General features: G+C 46.5%; 4 protein-coding genes across 10 annotated transcripts; 1 reads left to right on the top strand and 3 right to left on the bottom strand.

Annotated features, from left to right (window-relative positions):
* Nucleotides 1–2,661: 2,661 nt before the first annotated feature.
* On the bottom strand, nucleotides 2,662–7,061 carry LOC100276684 (Dol-P-Man:Man(5)GlcNAc(2)-PP-Dol alpha-13-mannosyltransferase). The gene is made up of 13 exons (NM_001150411.2): nucleotides 6,874–7,061; nucleotides 6,749–6,783; nucleotides 6,487–6,624; nucleotides 6,302–6,370; nucleotides 4,988–5,145; nucleotides 4,801–4,867; nucleotides 4,665–4,718; nucleotides 4,279–4,367; nucleotides 4,046–4,162; nucleotides 3,707–3,813; nucleotides 3,538–3,616; nucleotides 3,377–3,433; nucleotides 2,662–3,158 (listed from the first exon to the last, which is right to left on the bottom strand). Exons 1-13 carry the CDS (start codon nucleotides 7,034–7,036, stop codon nucleotides 2,960–2,962), a joined length of 1,332 nt encoding a protein of 443 aa, NP_001143883.1. The 5' UTR covers nucleotides 7,037–7,061; the 3' UTR covers nucleotides 2,662–2,959.
* Nucleotides 7,062–7,325: 264 nt separating this feature from the next.
* Nucleotides 7,326–10,752, top strand: LOC103649694 (phosphoenolpyruvate/phosphate translocator 3, chloroplastic). 3 transcript variants are annotated; one of them, XM_008675427.4, is made up of 10 exons: nucleotides 7,338–8,610; nucleotides 8,715–8,843; nucleotides 8,958–9,110; nucleotides 9,257–9,342; nucleotides 9,502–9,586; nucleotides 9,658–9,777; nucleotides 9,877–9,945; nucleotides 10,044–10,173; nucleotides 10,319–10,423; nucleotides 10,580–10,742. In XM_008675427.4, the coding sequence occupies exons 1-9, from the start codon at nucleotides 8,209–8,211 to the stop codon at nucleotides 10,390–10,392; spliced, it is 1,248 nt and encodes a 415-aa protein (XP_008673649.1). In that variant the 5' UTR covers nucleotides 7,338–8,208; the 3' UTR covers nucleotides 10,393–10,423; nucleotides 10,580–10,742. The 3 variants fall into 3 exon arrangements, with proteins under 3 accessions (XP_008673647.1, XP_008673649.1, XP_008673648.1); XM_008675426.4 differs by having other exon boundaries at nucleotides 10,505–10,742; XM_008675425.4 differs by having other exon boundaries at nucleotides 7,326–8,610; nucleotides 10,319–10,752.
* Nucleotides 10,753–11,142: 390 nt separating this feature from the next.
* LOC100381784 (putative DEAD-box ATP-dependent RNA helicase family protein) lies at nucleotides 11,143–17,541 on the bottom strand. 5 transcript variants are annotated; one of them, XM_035965941.1, is made up of 14 exons: nucleotides 17,356–17,533; nucleotides 16,649–17,229; nucleotides 15,919–16,420; nucleotides 15,212–15,289; nucleotides 14,614–14,739; nucleotides 14,433–14,501; nucleotides 13,787–14,056; nucleotides 13,226–13,576; nucleotides 12,875–13,152; nucleotides 12,365–12,709; nucleotides 12,238–12,294; nucleotides 12,101–12,157; nucleotides 11,977–12,021; nucleotides 11,143–11,672 (listed from the first exon to the last, which is right to left on the bottom strand). In XM_035965941.1, the coding sequence occupies exons 5-14, from the start codon at nucleotides 14,656–14,658 to the stop codon at nucleotides 11,570–11,572; spliced, it is 1,620 nt and encodes a 539-aa protein (XP_035821834.1). In that variant the 5' UTR covers nucleotides 14,659–14,739; nucleotides 15,212–15,289; nucleotides 15,919–16,420; nucleotides 16,649–17,229; nucleotides 17,356–17,533; the 3' UTR covers nucleotides 11,143–11,569. The 5 variants fall into 5 exon arrangements, with proteins under 5 accessions (XP_035821834.1, XP_035821833.1, XP_020405421.1 ...); XM_035965940.1 differs by having other exon boundaries at nucleotides 15,919–17,229; nucleotides 17,356–17,541; XM_020549832.3 differs by lacking the exon at nucleotides 17,356–17,533 and having other exon boundaries at nucleotides 16,329–16,420; nucleotides 16,522–16,961.
* A 417-nt stretch (nucleotides 17,542–17,958) lies between these two features.
* Nucleotides 17,959–19,456, bottom strand: LOC103649693 (probably inactive leucine-rich repeat receptor-like protein kinase At5g48380). Its single transcript, XM_008675424.3, has 2 exons — nucleotides 19,209–19,456; nucleotides 17,959–18,842 (listed from the first exon to the last, which is right to left on the bottom strand). Exon 2 carries the CDS (start codon nucleotides 18,742–18,744, stop codon nucleotides 17,974–17,976), a length of 771 nt encoding a protein of 256 aa, XP_008673646.1. The 5' UTR covers nucleotides 18,745–18,842; nucleotides 19,209–19,456; the 3' UTR covers nucleotides 17,959–17,973.
* Between the last annotated feature and the right edge of the window lie 1,243 nt (nucleotides 19,457–20,699).

Genomic DNA, 20,699 nt, shown 5'->3' with positions numbered 1-20,699 from the left:
TCAATTTGGAGTTAAAATGAATTTAATATGAATTAAATAAGTTTCTGGATTTATTTTTGTATTAAAAACCAATTTCTGTAATTAATTTTCTATCTTCATTATCCTCTGGACTGCGCACCAAATTCCAAAAAGATTAGGGGCTAATTTATAAAACTCGCCCAGACTCAGCCAACCACCAAGTGGACCGCGGGTTTATTATGAAGAATTCCGAGGGCTCTTTAGCAAAAGTCATGGCCGAACGGGTATCTACGAATTCAGGCCGTTGGATCTGAAGCCCGCGGCCCAGATTAGATTGTCTCCAACCCGAATCGGTATCTAGCATCGACCGCACGATTTAACATCGACCGCCCAGATTCGATCACGGGTTCCGCGCGCTGGATCACCATCTAACGGTCCTGGTTCATCCACTTCATCTTCCTATAGCCACCATTGATCACTAGATCAATGGACTCCATGCTTCTTCCTGCTCCCGACTGCACGACAGGGCGGCGGAAGAAGTGCTCCGCCCCGATAGCTCACCGATGCCCGCGAAACCAACACCCCGACGACCGAACCCCAATCGAAGTAGCAAAAACGCGAAGCGGAATCAACCCAGCATAATTCTAGGAGTATTTTACCGATGGTGGAGCAGTGGAGAACCTGCCCCCATGGTGAGATGCGGCCCGACGGTGATGTCCACGAACCGGTGAGCAATTCGGCCTCCACCGAGAGTCTTCTCCTCGCTCAAGTGCCACGGACGTCATCTATGTACCCCAGCGGGTCGCCCAGACCATGCGACCGAGCCCGAGCGACGATTTTCCTTGGTTTCTCCCATGGCGGCATTCATCCCCAATCTCTCTCTTTCCCGCCTGCTCGATGGTGCTCTGCTCCTTCCGTTGATGCTCAATATATGGATCACAGGGCAAGGGGCGAGTCCGAGCTTGGCCGACCTGGTCCCGAGGTCCGCGCCCGTCGGCTTGAATCTCGCGGCATTCGGTTGGGGGATCGCTAGGACTCCGCGCAGGTCGTTGGGGAGGAAGACAACGCTGACCACGCGGGCCCATCTGTCATCGCCTCAGCACGAAGCAGCCCACGCGCAGCAGAACCATGTGCGGCTGCCACCCCGGGCCCACGTGTCGGCGCGCAGGTGACAAGCTGGGCCGTGCGCGCGGAGAAAAGCGGAAGATGGGCCGCGGGGGAGAAGAGATCGGCCCAGTGAGGTTCAGCTGAGCCTTTTTCTTTCTTTTTATGTTTTCTTTCTTATTTCTTTACCAAATTTGAAACTTCAATTCAAATTTAAATCCTGTTTGAACTACAACTTTCCAAATATATCCAAAAAATCCTAACATGAAGAAAACTCCTATTATTTATTTTTATTTTCTTTATAATGTATATTCTTTTCCTCCATTTTTAAATTCTACTACTATTATTATTATTATTATTTTTAAACTTGTCCCGTGAATTTAAACACAAATGCACAGATACAAGAACCTCAGCATGGGATGCATATTTCCATTTTTATTTATTTGCTATTTGACTACTTTAGTTCTCATAGTTGGGTTTGCAAGAAAATCAAATAATTCCCAAAACACTTTCATATAAATACATGTATTTATTTATTCTATTATTTTCACCTTATAAAGATTTTGGGCTCTACAGTTCCTGAATGCAGGCGTGCCCTCTCTCAAAAATAAAATCTGCCCCATTCAACATGGTTCGAACTATCTGTTTGTTTCTTTACAGCTTCCTATGATATGAAACTATGGGAAATATTTCACTTGTGCATGTTTATGTCCTATGCAACCAGAAACCAATTTAATTCCAACATAGCTGTGCTATTTGCAAAAGAAAGGCCATTTTCTGTAGTCATGTATTAGACCTAGATCAAGTGTATGTGAATTTTGGATTGTCGAATTGTCTGTAACAAGCAAAAATTCATCACGTCCTGCATTAGTTAAGCTATAGAGACAAGTATAGGTTTCAAAATCAACTTCTGCAATGTAAAATCACTATACATGCCATATGCGTCATTTATTCTTGATTCATTCAATAGTGGACCCTGTTCACACTATTACCAAGTTATCGTTTGTATGTCATTTTTAAAGGATTCCTAAAGAGCTTCTTTTCTTCGCAGGTCTAGCGAAGATGACGTTTAGTCAGAAAAGAGAAAACTTGGCGCTTTAGTGAACAGCGAAAATGTCACTTGTGATACTAATATCACTGCCCGACAAACAGATTATGTGCTTTTGTTTGCAAGCAGTGCTTGCTTACAGTGCTTGCTTACGTGTTTCTTAGATTCGTAATGAACTATGTGTGTATGCTACTTTTGGATCCGTTTAAATTCTAAATGAATTATGTTTGTATGTTGCTTTTGCATCTGTTGTCTCAAAAAATGGCAGTAATGGTGCTCTATCAGCCATAAACCCCAAACGTTTAGTGTAGCATATGCTTAGACAGAAGTCTTGATGGTTGGATTATGGTCCGCCTACCATTTATGTAACCTGATTGTATACCGTGTATGTCTCATTATATTCTATATACTATTCAATATGCCTTATGTGTGTGGCTATTGTCATATAATTAGGTGTTACTTACTGCCTCATAAGGCGCCCGAAGGGGCGCCCCATGTTCTAGTACATGAAGAGCTGAAGTTGTTTTAGAGCCTTCAGTAACAAGTCGGATCAAACAAGGCCTTATAAGGTGAGGCATGGATCTCTTTTGGCTGCTGACTGCTGAGACATGTCTAAAGGATGATAAAACAAGATCCTGGGGAAGTCCGCAGCCATAGTTACTCTTATAGTTAGAGTCGCTATCATCTATGTTAAGAAGTTACACATGGACATACATATTTGGTATATGTCTAGATGCTACTCGAGAAATTTGGGCCAACTAGTCCCAAGAGTATTGGCATACCAAAGTACCTCACAATTTCCAGAAGCCTTTGACACTTGTATCCTCACTGCTACCTTCAAAGATTACACTATTTTGCAGGGAAGTCTAGCTTTGCAACTTCTTGGTATGTCCGTTTTGTCCCTTTACTGATGATATAGGGGTATTCAGCAGGTGAAAACCATATACCAAACAAAATGCACAAGTGCACAAATAGCAAAAGGAGTGATGAATAGGCAGTGGAAGGGTAAACATTCCAGCAGCACTCCACAACGAGAAATAGAATAATCCTGAAAATGAGGGGAAATGAAATAAATTGCAGACCAAATAAATGAATACTTTCCAACGCACTGTTTAGAGACGGCATCTTAGTTTCAGAAAAAGAAGAATGCACTTAAGGTTAATAAAAAGGAAGTAGACGCTTCTATCAACATAAATCATGTTTGGTTAGTTCATAAGTTGCAAGCGTGACTAACAAAAATACATTAAGGCACAGTGTGTTACCCACCTCAAAGGTGTCTGGTAACGTGTTTTCCACAATAGAAAAGGCAAGGAATAGAAGTACCTGCACACAAGAACGAGCGAACTTGGATTATAGCATTCACAAGAAGCCAAATCTATCGAGGACTTATCATAACACTAACGATGCTGGGGGGAGCCTGTGCTTACCAGGAATAGAATTGGTAGTGCAATGATCGGGCACACACAACGCCAATGAAGTTGCCAACAAACATAACAGTTACAATATCTGGATTCAAGTTGTACATGTCTAGTTAGTTCAGAAGGAAAGCATAGATCGGAATGGTATGATTAGTTTGAGAATTGCGGTTTAACGCACGTTCTGCGCTGAGACTGGATGGTCTGGGCTGGCTGGAAACAAGCTGCTTGATTGATTTAGCATTTTTAAATCTGGAATGCAGGAAACCGAATAGGCCTCCTTCATGCCTGTCAGTGAATGTAGAAGAATATTATGCACTAGCATAACCACTATGAAATACCCTAGCATCCCCCAGATGTACTGATACAGATTTAGTTTAGAAACATGCAATGATGAAAATATTCTTAGAAATAACAGGATATACTAGAGAAAGAAAACCATTGAGTGACTATTGGACTATTGAGATGAGTGTAGATCATTGCTAACTCATTACACCTAACATGAGTGGTGAGTACTCACTTTAACCACTTGTAGTGAGCAAATATCATAAGTGTGGTGAGGTGAAGAATCAACAATGCAATGGCAAGCTCTTTCGATACAAACACCTTCTCTGGGACGAATTTAAAGTTCACAGACCTGAAAAACACAAAACAGTTAACACTGCATAATTACATAATCACATCTAGGGTGTGATACGTATGTCATACTGTTGCTGCTGAAATGGTTCAAAAATCATGAAATATTATACACACCAGAAATGGATAAACACGCGACCGAGATTGAATGCTCTTGAGATGTACTCAACTGGATGTGACAGCAAGAATGGCATACCCAACAAAACCTACAGATGGGAATTGTAAATCATTAGTACAAACTGTGCGATACCTTGTATCCATCTAACCCCAGACATACTAGACACACTCAAGTTTAAGGATAAAGGGATTGCAAAAGACCTGGCAGCATTCAGTTTAACCTTATATATATCCAAGTGAAGCAAGAGTAACTTGTACTAGTAAAGCTAGAAGAAACTGACACATAGTCAAACCGATATAATATGTGGTGCAAGAAGACCATTTAAACAAATTGAAAAATAGTGGAATAGCATGAGTGTTTTAATTGAGAAAAAGGAACAATGTACCTGTACGACAGCAGCTCCCAATAAGGCAAAGAAGACTCCTTTGATGCTCATGGCCTGTACAAACAACTTAGTAAGCTGTAAGCGTGACAGTTGGAAGGATAAAAATATATAAGCATGGTGCCATTGTAATGTGTACCTTGACCATAAGTAGAAGCAAAGAAGGAGCAAAAAGAAGGACATTCATCTTAATTGAGACAGCTCCACTGAAAAAAAAAGGAAAATGAATATGAGCAGATACTTTCCACCTACCTCTTTCAGCTTGGCCACATTAAAACAAAGAAGAAGCAGATAAATGCCATTTACTGTCATACTACCATGGTCACCTGAAAACTACTAGACCAAGGTACCACTTGCGATAAATGATCAAAACCATAGCAGCGTGGAGCAATGTCATGGCGAAGCAGTCATTGAAAAGACGGAGAACAAAGATGGAGTGAACCCTCTTGGACAAACAAAGCAAACCTAAAGCCCACCATGGAAGCTGTCATTGTTATTGAGAGATAGGAAGGAATCAGAAACAAAATAGGTATGTGGATACAAAAACAACAAAGAACAAAGAATGTAATCGAAACTTGGCCACACAGATGTTTTACAAGCTTAATTGAAGAAACTCAAGAAAGTTTGAATCGCCATAACAGCCTACCAAACTACCAATTACTGAATTATCCTTGCAGTCTTGCGGAAGTGAAGAAACGATTGTTTTAGACAAGAATAGCCAACACTACAGATATTATATCTTAGTCAAACTAAACAATGATTTGTTTCTAGATGAGTCGTCATGACATAATATCAATCAGTTTGTCAAAATTATCCTTGCTGAACTAAACAAAGGACTAAGAGCAACTCCAACAGGAGCCCTAAACACTGAAACAAATTGAAATATAAGGCTTAAACAAGAGAGGGGAGCTCCAACAGGAGCCTCATTTTAATAAAATTCATGTAAATGTTTTAGGGCTCAAGCTAAAGAGTGGCATATTTGGGACTCAAAACGTGCGGCCCAATACTGTTCGCGGTCTTTCCAACCTCCGCTGGACATTTCACGGAGACAACTTCCTCGCCGCCACCGATCCAGACCCACACGCCCGCCCCAATCTCATCGCTAGGTCACCCCATTCGTTTCTCGGCGACGAGCCGATGAAGAAGACGATCGTCCCCTCTCCATCTCGCCTTCTCTCCATCATCCTGCCTCCCCGTGGTTCGTCTCCCAGCTCCTCTCTTGATTTGCTAGGCTCTTGTCTGTTGTCTCACATCTCCCCTCCTCTTGATATGCTAGGTGCTTGATAGATCAAAGGCCGCCGTCCCCACGGTCGCAGCCGCTAGCGAGGGCTCAACAATTTTCTGGAAGCAATCGGAAAAAAGGGCGGGAATGGTGTTCAGAGTGGGAGGGAAATAGAGGGGGCTACGTACACGAACATGAGGTAGTTGCAAACGTAAGCTATTTTAGGGTCTATGATTGGAATCGATAATTGAATTTGGGCCCTAAACAAATAGAAACGGGTAGTAAATTAAATTATAAGGCTTAACTATAAGGCTCATGGTTGGAGTTGCTCTAAGGAAAAGACAGTTTTAGATGTGAATCCCTGAACTATAGCAGAACCAGAGGTTAGAAAAGAGTGATCAATTGCACAACTATATACCACTTCAGTCTTGACGTAAAGCAGAAGAGTGAGGCTCAAGTTGACAATGTACAAGACGCCAAACAAAATCTGCAGACAAACTCATCAGTCTTAAAACACTGCCAGACATCTGACCATGATGAGGTGGGAGGAAGCAACAGAAGAAACGAGTTCGTGCTGATAAACAGATTTGGCTGAGCCGTGACCTGAGCAGGGAAGACGCGGCCTCCCGTAAGGAACTTAACGGCGGAGTAGACGTAGAGGAATCCGGCCGGGTAGACCAATGGCCCTGTGTCTCCCTCGATCTTGGTGTAGTCCCTCTCCCCCTCCAGAAAAGCGTCCACCTAGCGCAGGAAGCACACACCAGCAGCCGCCAACCAAGATCACACCACCATCCCAAATTCGAAACTCTTGAACCAAAACAGCGGGGAAACGATAAAAAAAAAGGCTCCCCAATTGCGCTAGCACCTGGGACATGTAGGCGTCCCAGTCGATCTTGGTATCTGCAATCAGAAGCAACAACAGACCCGCTTAGCGGCGACGCAGAGACAAGGAGAGCTGAGCAATGAGGCTTCGCGCTCGGAGCTACAGACACGGGACGAAGGCGACGATGAGGGCGACGAGCGCGGCGTCGGCCAGCACCAGGAAGGCGGCGAAGTAGAGCGCCCTCCGGTGGTCCGTCGACCTGCCTGGCGTCTCCGTCGAAGCCGTCGCCAACGCCGTGCTACCGGAGCGTATCTTCTCCGCCCGCGCCATCCTTGGCGGCGAGCCACCACCGGGCGGCAGATCCAAGAGGCAGGAGCGAGCAACTCCACCGGCCGGCGGCGACGACCCCCCAACCCACCCACCAGTTCGTTTGTTCTCTCAACTGCCGAAGTGTGCGCCCCGGTGAGTTAGGCGGGCCGAGATGGGAGGTGGGCCTTTACCAACACGGCCCCCAGTCTGAATAATGGGCCTACCCTACCCGAAGCGTGAGAGCAATCGCGGCTCACTTGTACCAGCAAAGGACTTTGGGCTACGAGGCCTGCGATCGGACTTTCGTCGTCGTCGTCGTCTCACTCGGCGGGCGGTCGCCGTCTCCGTCGAGCGCGCGTCATCCTCCACTGCACGGCCACGACAGCGTTTCGGTCGATTCCACCCGCGCCCCGCCGCTCTCGCCTTGAATTGGCAGCCAACCACCAACGAATTCTTTATATTCCCATCCCATGGCTCACCGGGGCTTCGTCCTCTTTATCGCCGGCCCCGTTCGCGGAAAGCAAAGATCCACTATCGCGACGAAAGCGCCGCCGGACTCATTTCAGATCACAGCATGGCCGACGAGGCGGGCTGACCTGACGCTCCGAGCACACGAGAGGGCATGCCGCACGCCTGGTGGGATGCGTCCTTCTCTTCTCCCGTTAGTCCTTTTTTCTTTCAGAGAAATGAATATGATGTCCCCTGGCCTTATTCCCCATCTTGCGAATTGAATTCTCGAGCACTATGATGTGCCTGATCTTCGACCGTTTATCTCCCTCGTCCCCGCCCCCGCGTCAAGCGTGTATGTATTCCTGAGCTCACCTCACCGGTGACGCTACTTTCTGGATCGGAGGAAAAAAGGAACATGTGCCCGATCCAACAGGGTCAAGCTGCCGACGACATGGACACGAGTACACGACCAACTGCCAAGGTCGGACGAAGAAAGAAAAGCCGCCACGCAACAAGTCCAATTGTGCTTGTGCACTGCGGGCCCTGCCAACCTGCCTCGCGTCGTCTCACTGGCTCACTACTCGACGTGCTCGTATTGGTATAATCCCAGAGCCACAGGCACGAACGAGTACGGGATCCCGGGAAGATTCACGCCCGGCGCCACCTTTCCGTAGCGCCACGAGGCCACGACCACGAGTATTTTAAGCGTGGCCGGCGACCGTTCCGCGGGAAGACCGCGCAAGATGATGCAGGGCGCGGCGGCGGGGGGGACCTCTGTCTCCGGAGCCTCTTGGGCTCGGGCCACGCGCGGCCGCGCGGCCGTCCTCGCCTCGCGCCACGTCGGCGTGGGCGCCTCCTCCTCCGACTACTACTACAACCACTTCGGGCCCCGCGGCGCCACCGCCGCCCCGCTCCTCCGCGCCCGCGGGGGCGGGCGGCTCAGGCCTCTGCCGCTGCTGTCCGGCAGCGGAAAGAATGGGGAGGTCGCCAAGGCCGCGGCGGCGGCGGCATCGGTGCCGGCGGACGACGCGAGTGCCGCCGCGGTGACGACAGACGGCGGTGGCATTGCGGCCACGGCGCAGCTGGGCGCCATGATCGTCGCGTGGTACCTGCTCAACATCTACTTCAACATCTACAACAAGCAGGTCTGGCCGGCGGCCGTTCACCGCAGCATCTCAAGAGATCCTCAGATCCCCTCCACTCTTCTCCCCCCCTGATGATCAACACCAACCGTCGTCCCCCGTTGCAGGTTCTCGGCGCGCTGCCGTTGCCGCTGCCGTACACCATCACAGCCTTCCAGCTCGCGTTCGGCTCCCTGCTCATCTTCCTCATGTGGGCCACCAGGCTCCACCCGGCGCCCAGGCTCTCCGCTGCGCAGGTGAGGCCATTCTCCTGCGAGGGGAAGCTGCAATTTTTCCTCTCTCTCTCGCTTCCCCCCGCTTGGTTTGCTGGTTCGTAACCTGCCGGCGGCAACTTAACTTTGCGGCTGCAGCTGGGCAAGATCGCGCCGCTGGCCGTGGGGCACATGCTGGGCACGGTGTTCACCAACATGAGCCTGGGCAAGGTCGCCGTCTCCTTCACGCACACCATCAAGGCCTCCGAGCCCTTCTTCACCGTCGTCCTCTCCGCCCTCTTCCTCGGCGAGGTTCGCCACCCTCTCGCTCCGTCGTCGCACTCGCACCCTCCTGAAAAAGCACTCTCGCCGATTCCGCCGTGAATGGAATCGAGAAGAAACCAGAAAAGAAAAAGGTGGAGCCTATGATCAGTTTCCATTCCATGCTTGGTATGCAGGTTCCTTCCCTTCCGGTGCTGGGCTCGCTCGTGCCGATCGTTGGCGGCGTCGCCTTGGCGTCATTCACCGAAGTTTCTTTCAACTGGTCAGTGATGCCCGCTACGGCGCTACCTATTTGCCTATTGGAGAATCTTTGGATCCTACTGTAGTACCGAGCGATTCTTTCCCTTTTTTGCTGTTGGGACTCAAATGATTGGAGGAATCTTGACGGTTGTACACTGTAACTTTGTCTGGGTATCATCAGGACCGGGTTTTGGAGCGCCATGGCGTCCAATCTGACCAACCAATCGAGGAACGTCCTCAGCAAGAAACTCCTTGCCGGTGACAAGGTGAATCTTCCTTCCGTCAGAGTAGTACCGCTCGGCCGGTGAACACTAATGAGAACTGTCTCGTGACGCAGGATGTTATGGATGACATAAATCTCTTCTCGGTGATCACTGTGCTGTCGTTTCTGCTGTCCTGCCCTCTGATGATCTTTGCCGAAGGCATCAAGTTCACCCCAGGATACCTCCAGAGCACGGTAAGCGTTTCTAAATTCAGACAAGGTATACTTCAATCGGCTGTGTCGTCACTCCCAAGACTACGAGCTTACCATGATCTTGTTTTGGATATCACGTAGGGCCTGAACCTCCAAGAGCTGTGCGTGAGAGCAGCGCTCGCAGGTCTGTGCTTCCATGGCTATCAGAAGGTGAGGAGACAATCATGTTCTTCATCTCTTCGCCTCTTCCTCTGCCTCCAAAAAGAACAGCTTGTGTTTGATGCATGGTCTTCTATTGCAAATGGCAGCTCTCGTACTTGATCTTGTCGAGAGTGTCGCCAGTGACACACTCCGTCGCCAACTGCGTAAAGCGTGTGGTTGTGATCGTCTCCTCCGTTCTGTTCTTCAGCACACCTATTTCGCCTGTCAATGCACTAGGTAACTTTGATCAATTCCATCCCCCCATCCCCACCCCCAGGCCCCACCCACCCACACACTGAAACACACACAAAATCATTACTGCTGCTTCACTTACAGGTTCCACCAACTCATTGGTGTCAATTTTTTGTTGACCCTCCTGCAGGAACTGGTGCTGCATTAGCAGGTGTTTTCCTTTACTCGAGGTTGACAAGAACCAAGAAGCCAAAGGATGCATAAGCAAGGATAAAACAGATTACAGGTTTTTGAGGTATAGAGATTAGATCGAGAGATATCAATGAGCATAATGAACTAAACATAGTTTCCGCCTAGTTGTACACTTGTACCACAGGGCACAGCCGACTGCAAGATTCATGAATGAATATATATTCTCGAGCCTCACGTGAGCATCTCACTTGTACCACAGGGCACAGCCGACTGCAAGATTCACGAATGAATATATATTCTCGAGCCTCACGTGAGCATCTCCAACATGTCATGCAAAGCACTTTACACTGTAGATTACATTTTTTATAGATTGCACTTTTTGTAAAGTGAAGTTTAAAATAAAGAGCATAGAGTCAATCTGACATGGGCTAATATAGTCCAAACTCCAAATGGCATCATTGTGTGGTGGTCCATGCGACACCAACGGTGTGTTTGGTTGCGGGACAGCCAGGACAGGGACGTTCTCTAACGTCCTCTCTCGTCCCTCTAATTTTGAGGGATAACTAGGGACAACACTGGGATAGTACTGTCCCAACCCCTGACTCTGAACTAAACAACCATATTTCCCCTGACTCTGAACTAAACAACCATATTTGAGGGATCGTCCCATCCCATCCTGTCAAGGCGCTGGCGCATATGCAGAAGTTGCATATATACGATACAAAAAAAATAAGAGCAACTGGTTTAGCTTCCCAGTCTAAAAATACAAAACTCACATGAGAAGAGTCACATACGGGCAGCATGATTCTTTAAGACCTGTAATAACGGGCACAAAGATATAAAACGATGCGGACGGCACTTACAACAGAATTCGACATAGATTGTACACAACATTAAACACATACATCAAATGTCCATGGTTCCGTCCAAAATTCATCCCCATGCGTCTGTTTACCCAGGATTGGGTTATAGCATTAGGAAATATACTAGCAAAGTCAAGTTTTTAACATTTTACAAACTACAACCACAGGCATATGGTATGGAATCAGGCGTCTCTCAGGCGTCAAATCAAGAAAGTAGGAGACCATTGTCCATTGGGATCAGACCATCACCCATATCCTAAGTTAGTGATGTTCCAGGACATCCTTAGATTTAAGCAGGATAAGAGGAAAATATAACTTGTCGAGGTACCATCTTTTACTTGGTTTCGTCACCATCGCAAAAATTGGATTGCACCTAGTGGATGCAATCACCAGTTGGAAACTTCCACAGGCTTGCCAGGACTTCTGCTCCTAGCACGGAATCCATCATTGTTTGATCTGCTCTCGTCCCTTCCGCGTGATCCATAGAACCTGCCAATTGAATGGAGGTTATAGACAGTTGAGGTCATTCATCACAGATGCAGTCACATTCCATAAAAGATAAAGTTAAGAAACAAAATCATAATAGTTGTTGAAGAAAAGGGAATAAGACAAAAGAAGCAATGATTTAATTTCGTTTTCATGCTAAGCAATTTCCATTAGATCAGTACCTCAACAAGACAGACAGCACCAAATGACAATACAGGTTCAAAGATTGTATAAACTTCAGAATTTCAAATAACATTGGTAAATTCCAAAGATGGTAAAACTGTTGGCCCAAAGACTAGTAAAGTACCTTTCATGAAAACTGAGACCATCCCCGGACTGATTGTTGCTGGAGCTGTATCAAAGATAGCAATTAATCATGTAGCAGGGATACATCAGCCAAATATCATCTGGATAGAAAAAATTATACATACCTGGGTGGGAAGCTCGGATTGTCACCCGTCTGATTGTTCTGGCTGCTGTTACCATAGCTGTCACGTGATGGTTCATTATAATGTATACTGTATAGATGGCCCGAAGGCAATGTATAATTGAATTTTTTTCACCATACCTGGCATGAAAGCTTGTAGTATCACCGAACTGATTGCCACTAGAGCTGTTATGGAAGCTGCTAATTGATGACTCGTTAGTGTTGTACTAGGCTAAAAGGAAGCATTCAAACAGAAACCAATACATACCTCGAGTGAAAGCTTGAACCACCCCCGGCCTGGTTGCCGAAGCTGCTGTTCTTGAAACTATCAGTTGATCTTTTAGCACCATATCCCTGACTACCATAAGAGTCATCAGAAGATGCCCATCGACGTGATCTTCCACCATATCCTCCACGAAGGGCCATTTCTTTTAATTGTGGTGGCACAGACTGGTTTGCACCCTCCAAAATCTTCACAAGTTCTGAAGCGTACTTTGAATCCTGGTCACCAAAGAATGTGTAGGCAGATCCTGTTGCGCCAGCCCTACCTGTTCTCCCAATTCGATGGACATAGTCCTCCACACCAGTTGGGAAATCATAATTAACCACGATCCTATGAGGAGATTTTAGAAGGATTGTCAGTGGGTTATTTTATATGGATTACAAATATGTGTTTATTCATCATTTTATTATCAGTGTTGCCATGACTATGGCACAGTTGCTCAAATGATTAGGTCAAGCCCTCAAAACTTTAGAAGCAACAAAGATATGGTACTACCTGATGTCCTTTATGTCCAAGCCTCGAGCGGCCACATCAGTGGCTACGAGTACTGGACACCTGCCGCTTCGGAAGTCATTCAACACAGAATCCCTCTCAGCCTGTGATTTATCACCATGAATAGCAGAAGCACCATACTGCCGTGATAGGTTTCTAGCCAACTGATCACACATCCTCTTGGTGGAGCAAAATATTATGATTTTTGATCCAGGATCTTGTGAACGCAAGATCTGATCAAGTCGTCTTGATTTCTCCATATGTGGGATAACTTCCACATGCTGCAGTGTGCAACAAACCACTTCAAAGTACAGAAACAAAGTATCGGGTTTGAAAATAAACATTTCTACTCACCTGAGTAATTGATTTATTTGCAACCAGCTGATCAGTGTTTCCAATGTTAACTTGAACTGGGTTATTCAGTAAATCCGACGCTATTTTTCTAACCTCTTTTGGCCATGTGGCAGTGTACATAAGAGTTTGCCGTCTAGGTGGTATTTGTTTCACAATTTTTCTTATTTGTGGCTCAAATCCCATATCAAGCATACGGTCAGCTTCATCAAGGACAAGATATGATACTTGGCGCAGGCTCACTTTATTCATTTCCAAAATGTCGTTCAATCTCCCAGGAGTTGCAACAACAACATCGGCACCACGCTCCAACTCCCTTAGCTGAGGACCTTTTGGAGCACCTCCATATAAGCACTTCAAACAATAAAAAATAGATTAGCATCCCTGATAGAACTTATATTAAATGGAAATGAAGCATTCATCTGCTCGCAAATGAATTCATTAAAATTAACCAATATGGTTAGAGGCATCAACGTAGTTAATTCATTTTAAAACACGACAAATGTTCTAGACCTAGGCAGAGTAATGATAATAACAGATATAAGAAAATATAAAGCAACATACAGTAGAAGATATTCTTGAAGATCTGCCAAACTTGATTGCTTCATCTTGAATTTGTGTTGCCAATTCCCTGGTTGGGGACAAAACTAATACTGTTGGACCTTCCCTTGAATTATGATGCAGGCGCTTCAGAAGAATAAACCCTGGGAGGAGATAGCCCAGTGTTTTTCCTGAACCTGTCTTTGCCACAGCTACTATATCCCTACCCTTCATAGCAATTGGCCATGACTGAGCTTGGATAGGAGTTGGTGCAGAGAATCCTGCTTGCAGAACCTGGAAAAGGTAGATATCCTTCAGAGATGAGTATTATCTGAATATTATATCTGTGTTTAGAACAAAATTCATACTATAGTCTATAGCAACGAGAAAAGGCTTCTCATGATGTCAAATTTTTAGTTACACGAAAGCCAAGCCAAACATCATGCAGCTGGGAACTGAACAAAATAGGGAGCTGTTTCAAACCGCAGGAGGCTGTACAAGACAACAAACAGGTCGAACCACGACTTGGATTGTTGACTTGAAGAGCCTGCTGCAAAGAAAACTCGGTTTAATCATGCATACATACAATGGATGCACGATGGCCACCTGGTTCCATCAGAAAGGTATCCAAAAAAGCACATTGATATTGCTACGCATTGCGTAGACTTACCTCCCTTAGAATATCTGATGGGAAGCATGTGGACTGAAATGTCATGAATGGTGCAGGTGACTCGTTGCCCTGTTACAAAAAAATGGAAAAAAAAATTTAAGTAACGCTTAAATAAAAGACGAGTGGTTGAGGGTAACATTTAAATTAAAAAATAAAATGAATGGATTAGTTTATCACATACGATGATGGTAATCTCATGCTTAGCACGATATGCTTCTGTCGACATTTGGTTTCCACTGGCAGCCTGAGAAACTTGATTAGTGGAAGGAGCACTTTGTGAAAGGTTCACTCCAGATGCATAATGTGGCTGTAAACAAGGTACCATGTTACGAGTGGAACAATAAATGATTACATGTACATGCTCTTTTAAGATCATATTTTGGCTCTTTGACGCACTATTACTACTACAGTACTATTGTATATTCCTGATATTTTGAGACAGAAATGTCCAATGAATATCAATAGTGTGTATTTGCATGTACACATAACTAGGCACATCGTGCAAGCAGCTTCAGCAGGTTGCACAAAAAGAGTATCTCTCTTGATAAACACTAGTTGGTTAGACAAGAAAAGGTCATCACTAAGAAATAAACTTGAATAATTACTAATAAGGTATTTCCACCTCCAGAATCGACCAGCGGGCAGAGAATATCCTATCTATACTTCTACTAACAACCTTGACCTAAATCACACCATGCAAACGAAAGAGCAAATGCAGGGCAAAATAAGGCATGTACCACATGATTGATACAGTGAAGTAAAGAGAGAAAAACACGCACCTCCGAGTGGTCATTCCTTGCCCTGTTATCCGAGAGAGGTGCATACTGCGGGCGGCTCACCGTGGTTTCCGAGCTCCGCTGAAATACCAAAGAGAGAGTACTATGAGAATGTAGCAAACATTCATTCTCCACCTTAACCTCAACCTCGTGCGGAACCACATTTCGAAACAGGCATTGTTAGGCTGTCCGCAGTGACAGACTGGGTGCGCTACGCTACTCGACGTAGCGTTACTCGATGTACGAAATGTGCTGCAGCCATCTACTATACGTGACGCTACTTTACAGCAGCCAGCTAGGAACGGTAGAAGTACCGTTTGTACGGTTCGAACGCTATGCAGCGATGAGGCCGCCACGCTGAGCTTGTGGGGCCGTGACATGGAGCGCAACGAACAGCTGTCGCTGCCAATCAGTCACCTCCGTGTGATGCGTTTGATATATATTGATAAAAATGTAGTAGTCTATATAGAGTTGAGATATAGAGTAGTTGTGGATGCGGGAGTCTGACTATTGTATTTCAAAATGTTAATGACTAGGACAAAAAATTCTTTTTAGCGTATAAATTTAGAGTAGGATGAGTGCGGATAGCCTTAGAGCATCTCCAACAACTCCCATAAACCTGTCTCAATCTTCATTTTAGGGGAAAACGAAAAATAATCCTCCAACCGTTCCCTAGTTATGCTCCCATATTTCTCGCAGGCGAAAATCACCTCATCCGCAGCGCAAACCTTCGCCGCGCACTGAGCTCCCAATCACCTGCCGGTTTTCTTATTGCCACACTATTTTCCGTTTCGCGCCTCCGCCAGAACCTGCTGACTTGATTTTGTGTGGGTTGTGGAGGACGACGCCCTGTTGAGGCGGCTGGTGCTCTCTTCCCGCAAACGCTCAACATCGATGGATCCCGCAAATGGTGAATCGCCGACAAAAGCTTCTTTGGCGACAGTGACACAAAATTCATCTACGGCGGCTGATGATTTCGAGGTAATGGCCTTCCAAGATTTGCAAGTCCATGACAAGTTCCGCATATGGCACTGGCATGCACTTCTTCATCGCACCAAGATGATGTGGTGTTCTAATTAAGAAAATGCAGACATATTAAATGGAATGTGATGGTCCTTTCCTTGTATCCTGTACCAGATGATGATTGTTGACCAACAGCTTGATTTATATTCTGTTGAACTACTGAAGGCTGGGTTACATCCACCTTGGCACCTGCAAAATTCTGTTAGCTGGAAGCTATTTGTTTCAGTCTATTGTTTCAGTGCTGAAGCTATTTGTTTCAGCTAACTTGGACAGGTTGTTCATTTTTCAACCTTCAGTTAGTTCTGTTTTGGAGAACTGGTCCGTTGTATGTTGGCGGTACTGAATTTGCTTTATATCATGATTTTCTACTGCAGCACTGTTTTGATAGATTGACAGCACTGTCGGAGAGATGAGTACCTGCAGCTGCTCCCACACGTCAACGGAGGCAACCTGAGGCGAGGAGCAGATCACGTCTGAAGCTTGCGCCAACACATGAAGCAGATCGGCGGCGCAGGGAGGAACGAAGGATGGGTGACGCAGAAAAACAGTGTGACAGGTATGATCGACAGACAGGTTTTGTGGGCTCAACAACAGATTCATTTTAGGTTTTTCGAAAATATTGAGAGTTGTTGAAGTATTGACACTTTTTTCAGGAATTTAAATCTTAGGGGGCTCCCAATGCTCATGTATTGGAATAAATAATTTTGAGATTTGTTGGAGATGCTCTTAGTTGTTACCTCGGAAGGTGTGCTGCTTCTCGGCCTCTCCTCGGGCCTGGAGTAGCCAGGCGGCTGCGGCGGGGAGTTGGGCACGGCCGCGACGGGGCGCTCGTACTGCGTAACCTTGGTCTCAGGGTTCCAGAAGTAGAGGTACCCCGTGTTGCCGTCGATGAGCCCCCTCCACGGCTTGGGCAGCGTTGGATCCGGCGGCGCGTAGCGCGGTCCATTGGACGCCGGCGCGGACGCCGACGACGTCATCCCCCGCCCTGCTCGTGTACCCTGTCACACAGCCCACCCACCACGGGATTAATCAGCTCAAAAACGACACAAGCGGGACGAGATGCAATGCGCGCGAGAGGAGGGAGCGGGATCGGGTCGCTGAGGGGGGAAGTTGGCAAACCCTACCGATTGGCGCGGCGGAATGCGCGTGGCGACGTCGGCGGCTGCGCCCGGAGTAGGGGAGGGGGCGGAGGCGATTGGGTTTTTTTTTTCGTCACCGAACGCTGCCGGGTCAAGTAGGCGTAAAAAGGGAAATGGGGTGCGGAGGCGCCGAGGACAAGTCGCCTGTATTGTGTGTGTGTGAGAATGCGCAGTGGGGTGGGTGTGGGTCAGTGGGTGTTGGGGACGGGCGGACGGCAGCTGGTGGTGGGACCCGCTGAACGCAGAAGGCCGCGCCCGCGCGTCGTTGCTGAGACTGTCTTTAGCGGTTCCCCTAAATTTCTCCCCCTATATCCCACTCACGTGCCACGTCAGCGTTCTCTTTCCCCATATATCTCCACGCTCTACAGCGGTTCCCCCTATATCAAACCTCTATACCCCACCACACAAATATTTTATACTTTCATCATCAACTAACTCAACTACCATCCAATATTTGTTTTATTTTTATTTGCTCTATGAACAGTACGCGGCCGTAACTTAGAACACAATTAATTAGCAAACTTCGTAAGCCTTGCCAAGCCAAAATCAGAAATCTTAGGCTCATAGTCATCATCAAGCAATATGCACTTGGAACTAATGTTCCTATAAAGAATGCGAGGGTTGCAATACAATGAATAAAATAACAGCAGCTATTATTAAAGTTATAACTGCACCACCAACAGCAGAACCAACAATTATCCCCGTTCGACTGCTTGAATTGGCAGTGCAATCATTGCTTAGAGGCCTCCCACAAAGGTCTTGATTTGCAAAATCAGAGGCTGTAAACTTGCTCAAAGATGAAGGAATCTGCCCTGACAATTGATTGTCAGCAACATTAAACTGGGCTAGGCGACTGATTGCAGCAAGCTGAACTGGGATTGTTCCAGTCAATTTGTTATGTTGTAAATTGACAATGTTGAGATAAGAACAATTGGCTAGTGCTTCTGGTATCTCTCCCAAGAAGCTATTAAATGACAGATCAAGGTTTCTAACAAATGGAACTCTCCTCGAGATGTCAGCCGGGATAGGTCCTGAGAGGCTGTTGCTTGAGAGATCCAGCAAAGTCATGCTACTACAATTCTCAAGTCCATCGGGGAATTCGCCCTTAAGACCAAAGCTACCAAGATGAAGCGAAAGGACCATGTTCTCATTAGGATGCCAGCACTCCACACCATTGAACCCGCATATGGATCCCTCTGTATTGTTATTGAATGTCCATTCTAACTTATTGTCGGGATCAACTGATGCCTTCAGCTTCTTCAGACATTGGATATCAGTTACTGTGCCATAGCAAAGCTGACAGATCATAAAACAGAAGAGTAGAGGGAAAAGAGCAGTACATGAGCATCTAACAGCCATCGCGGTGTTCTGCATTTTTTTAATTCTTTCACCACTCAGAGGTAGTCATAAATCACAATGATTGTTCAGTGCTCTGAGGGAAGACAGTTGTCTTGACGAGAATACAAGATAACCTGCAAATGCCAAAGAACAAATCAGGTTTAACATTGAATTTACGAATCACAAGATCACCAATTATCCCAAAAAATACTGTCCTTAAGATGCATTAGCTAGGAGACTGAATATCTGAATGCATTAGATTTGTCAAGCATAAATCCTTGAACCAAATATATCAATTCAGCTACAAGACTAAGTTTTTCAATAAGAACATCTACAGATGGACCCAGCAGTACCCAACACCAACATTTCGATCTGATTGCTCGCGGGAGGGCGCAGAACAGAACAGATCCGTCGTGGTTGCGGGCCGCCGGGTCGGTGGGAACATGAACAACAAAGCACATGGACTTTGAACAAGAAATGCTGGGACGCCGGAAGCCTACCTCAGCGTTCCGCCGCGCGCCAGGTCTATCCGCCGCCGATGGCCGTCTCAGATAGGCTGGTGCTCGTGCCAGCCGAATCGAACCGAACCCGTCGTCGATCTCGCAGCCTCCCACCCGGTGGTCCTCGCAGATCAGGTTGCGGGACGAGCTCGCGCGCTCGCTGTCGATCCCTATCGCTCGAGGCCGCCGGCGGCTCCGGCGACGAGAGGTCCCCGAGGAGCGGGGTTGGGTGGAGGGATGACCAGCGGCGGCGGCGAGTGGGGCGGTGGTTCGCCTCGAGCACCCTCCGCGGAGTATTCCGAGCGCGCGGGCGTGTGGGCGAAGGAAGCGGCTACGGGGGAAGAATGCGGCGTAGCGTGCCCATCCATTTAGCGTGAGAGAGAAAGAATTGGGAAGGGAGAGGAGGAGGAGGAGGACGCCGGTGAAGGGGAAGGGGGCGCATTGTAGCCCTATATCGGCTACAGTGTTAGGGGAGGGGGAGAGAAGCGGACGCCGTTGAAGAGAGTCTGAGGCCCAACCAGATGGCCCTTCTGCTGGTTTCGGCCCAGACTGTCTCGCGGTGCCCCTTTCCTTTCTTCGCGGCATACCTGTATCCTGTGACGTGCACCTAACCTTGCCAGATCCGGTTTCTTCTGCGGTTCTGCCGTGCCGGCTTGGCATTCAGTCGCCGTAGTTGATTTGATGAATGGCTCGTGGTCATGGGTGGGTGCTGCTCAATGATTATTGCCGAATTGAGGAGTTTGATTTGACGAGAGCTGCTGCTAATCTGATCGTCATGTTGTGATGTTTCGTTCGAGCCTCGCAATCGCAACGAGCAGAATATTGCTGGAATCCGCTTAATAATTCAGTAACATATCATGATTTTTTTTCTACTTCTCCTAAAATATATATGTGATTCTTCACAAGATGAAATGATGTGCTCACACTAACCATTTTTTCCCCTGGACGGCAACGGAGATCATTTCTCACAAGTCACAGCTACTTCACATTATTAGAGTTTCATCACAGCAACTTCACATTATACCCCATTTAGATGTAGATATTGGAGCACGAGATCAGCAATTAGATTCAGCTTTCCAGAATTCTATTGTTTGGTTGCAGATGAAATTACAATTTGGAATCAAAAACTCAACTCCATGGAATTGGATTATAACTAGAAACTCTCAGTTATGGCACGTGATGTCCTAGCGGTTCCAGCTTTTGCTATTAATTTTGAGGATGTGTTAAGGGATGAGGAAAATGTGATACATAAGCAATGGATCACATTAAGTATCAAAACAATTGAGGCTCCTGTGTGTACCTAAGATTGGTGTAAATAGAATGGTAAAATCTTCTCTTTGGCTGTTATGTTAATTTTCTTGTTTCAGTTTTGTAAGGAAGCATTGCTTTATTGGTTTGTCTTAATTATTAACTAAGTGAGTGCCCGTGCGTTGCAACGGAAACATATCATATCATAGTTAAGTACTCGTACGCTACGACGGAACCTCATGC

The sequence above is a fragment of the Zea mays genome, chromosome 3 (genome assembly GCF_902167145.1).
Source record: "Zea mays cultivar B73 chromosome 3, Zm-B73-REFERENCE-NAM-5.0, whole genome shotgun sequence".
Classification (NCBI taxonomy): Eukaryota; Viridiplantae; Streptophyta; class Magnoliopsida; order Poales; family Poaceae; genus Zea; species Zea mays.
Note: the sequence above shows the minus strand (reverse complement) of the source record. Positions and strands in the feature narration are given on the sequence as shown.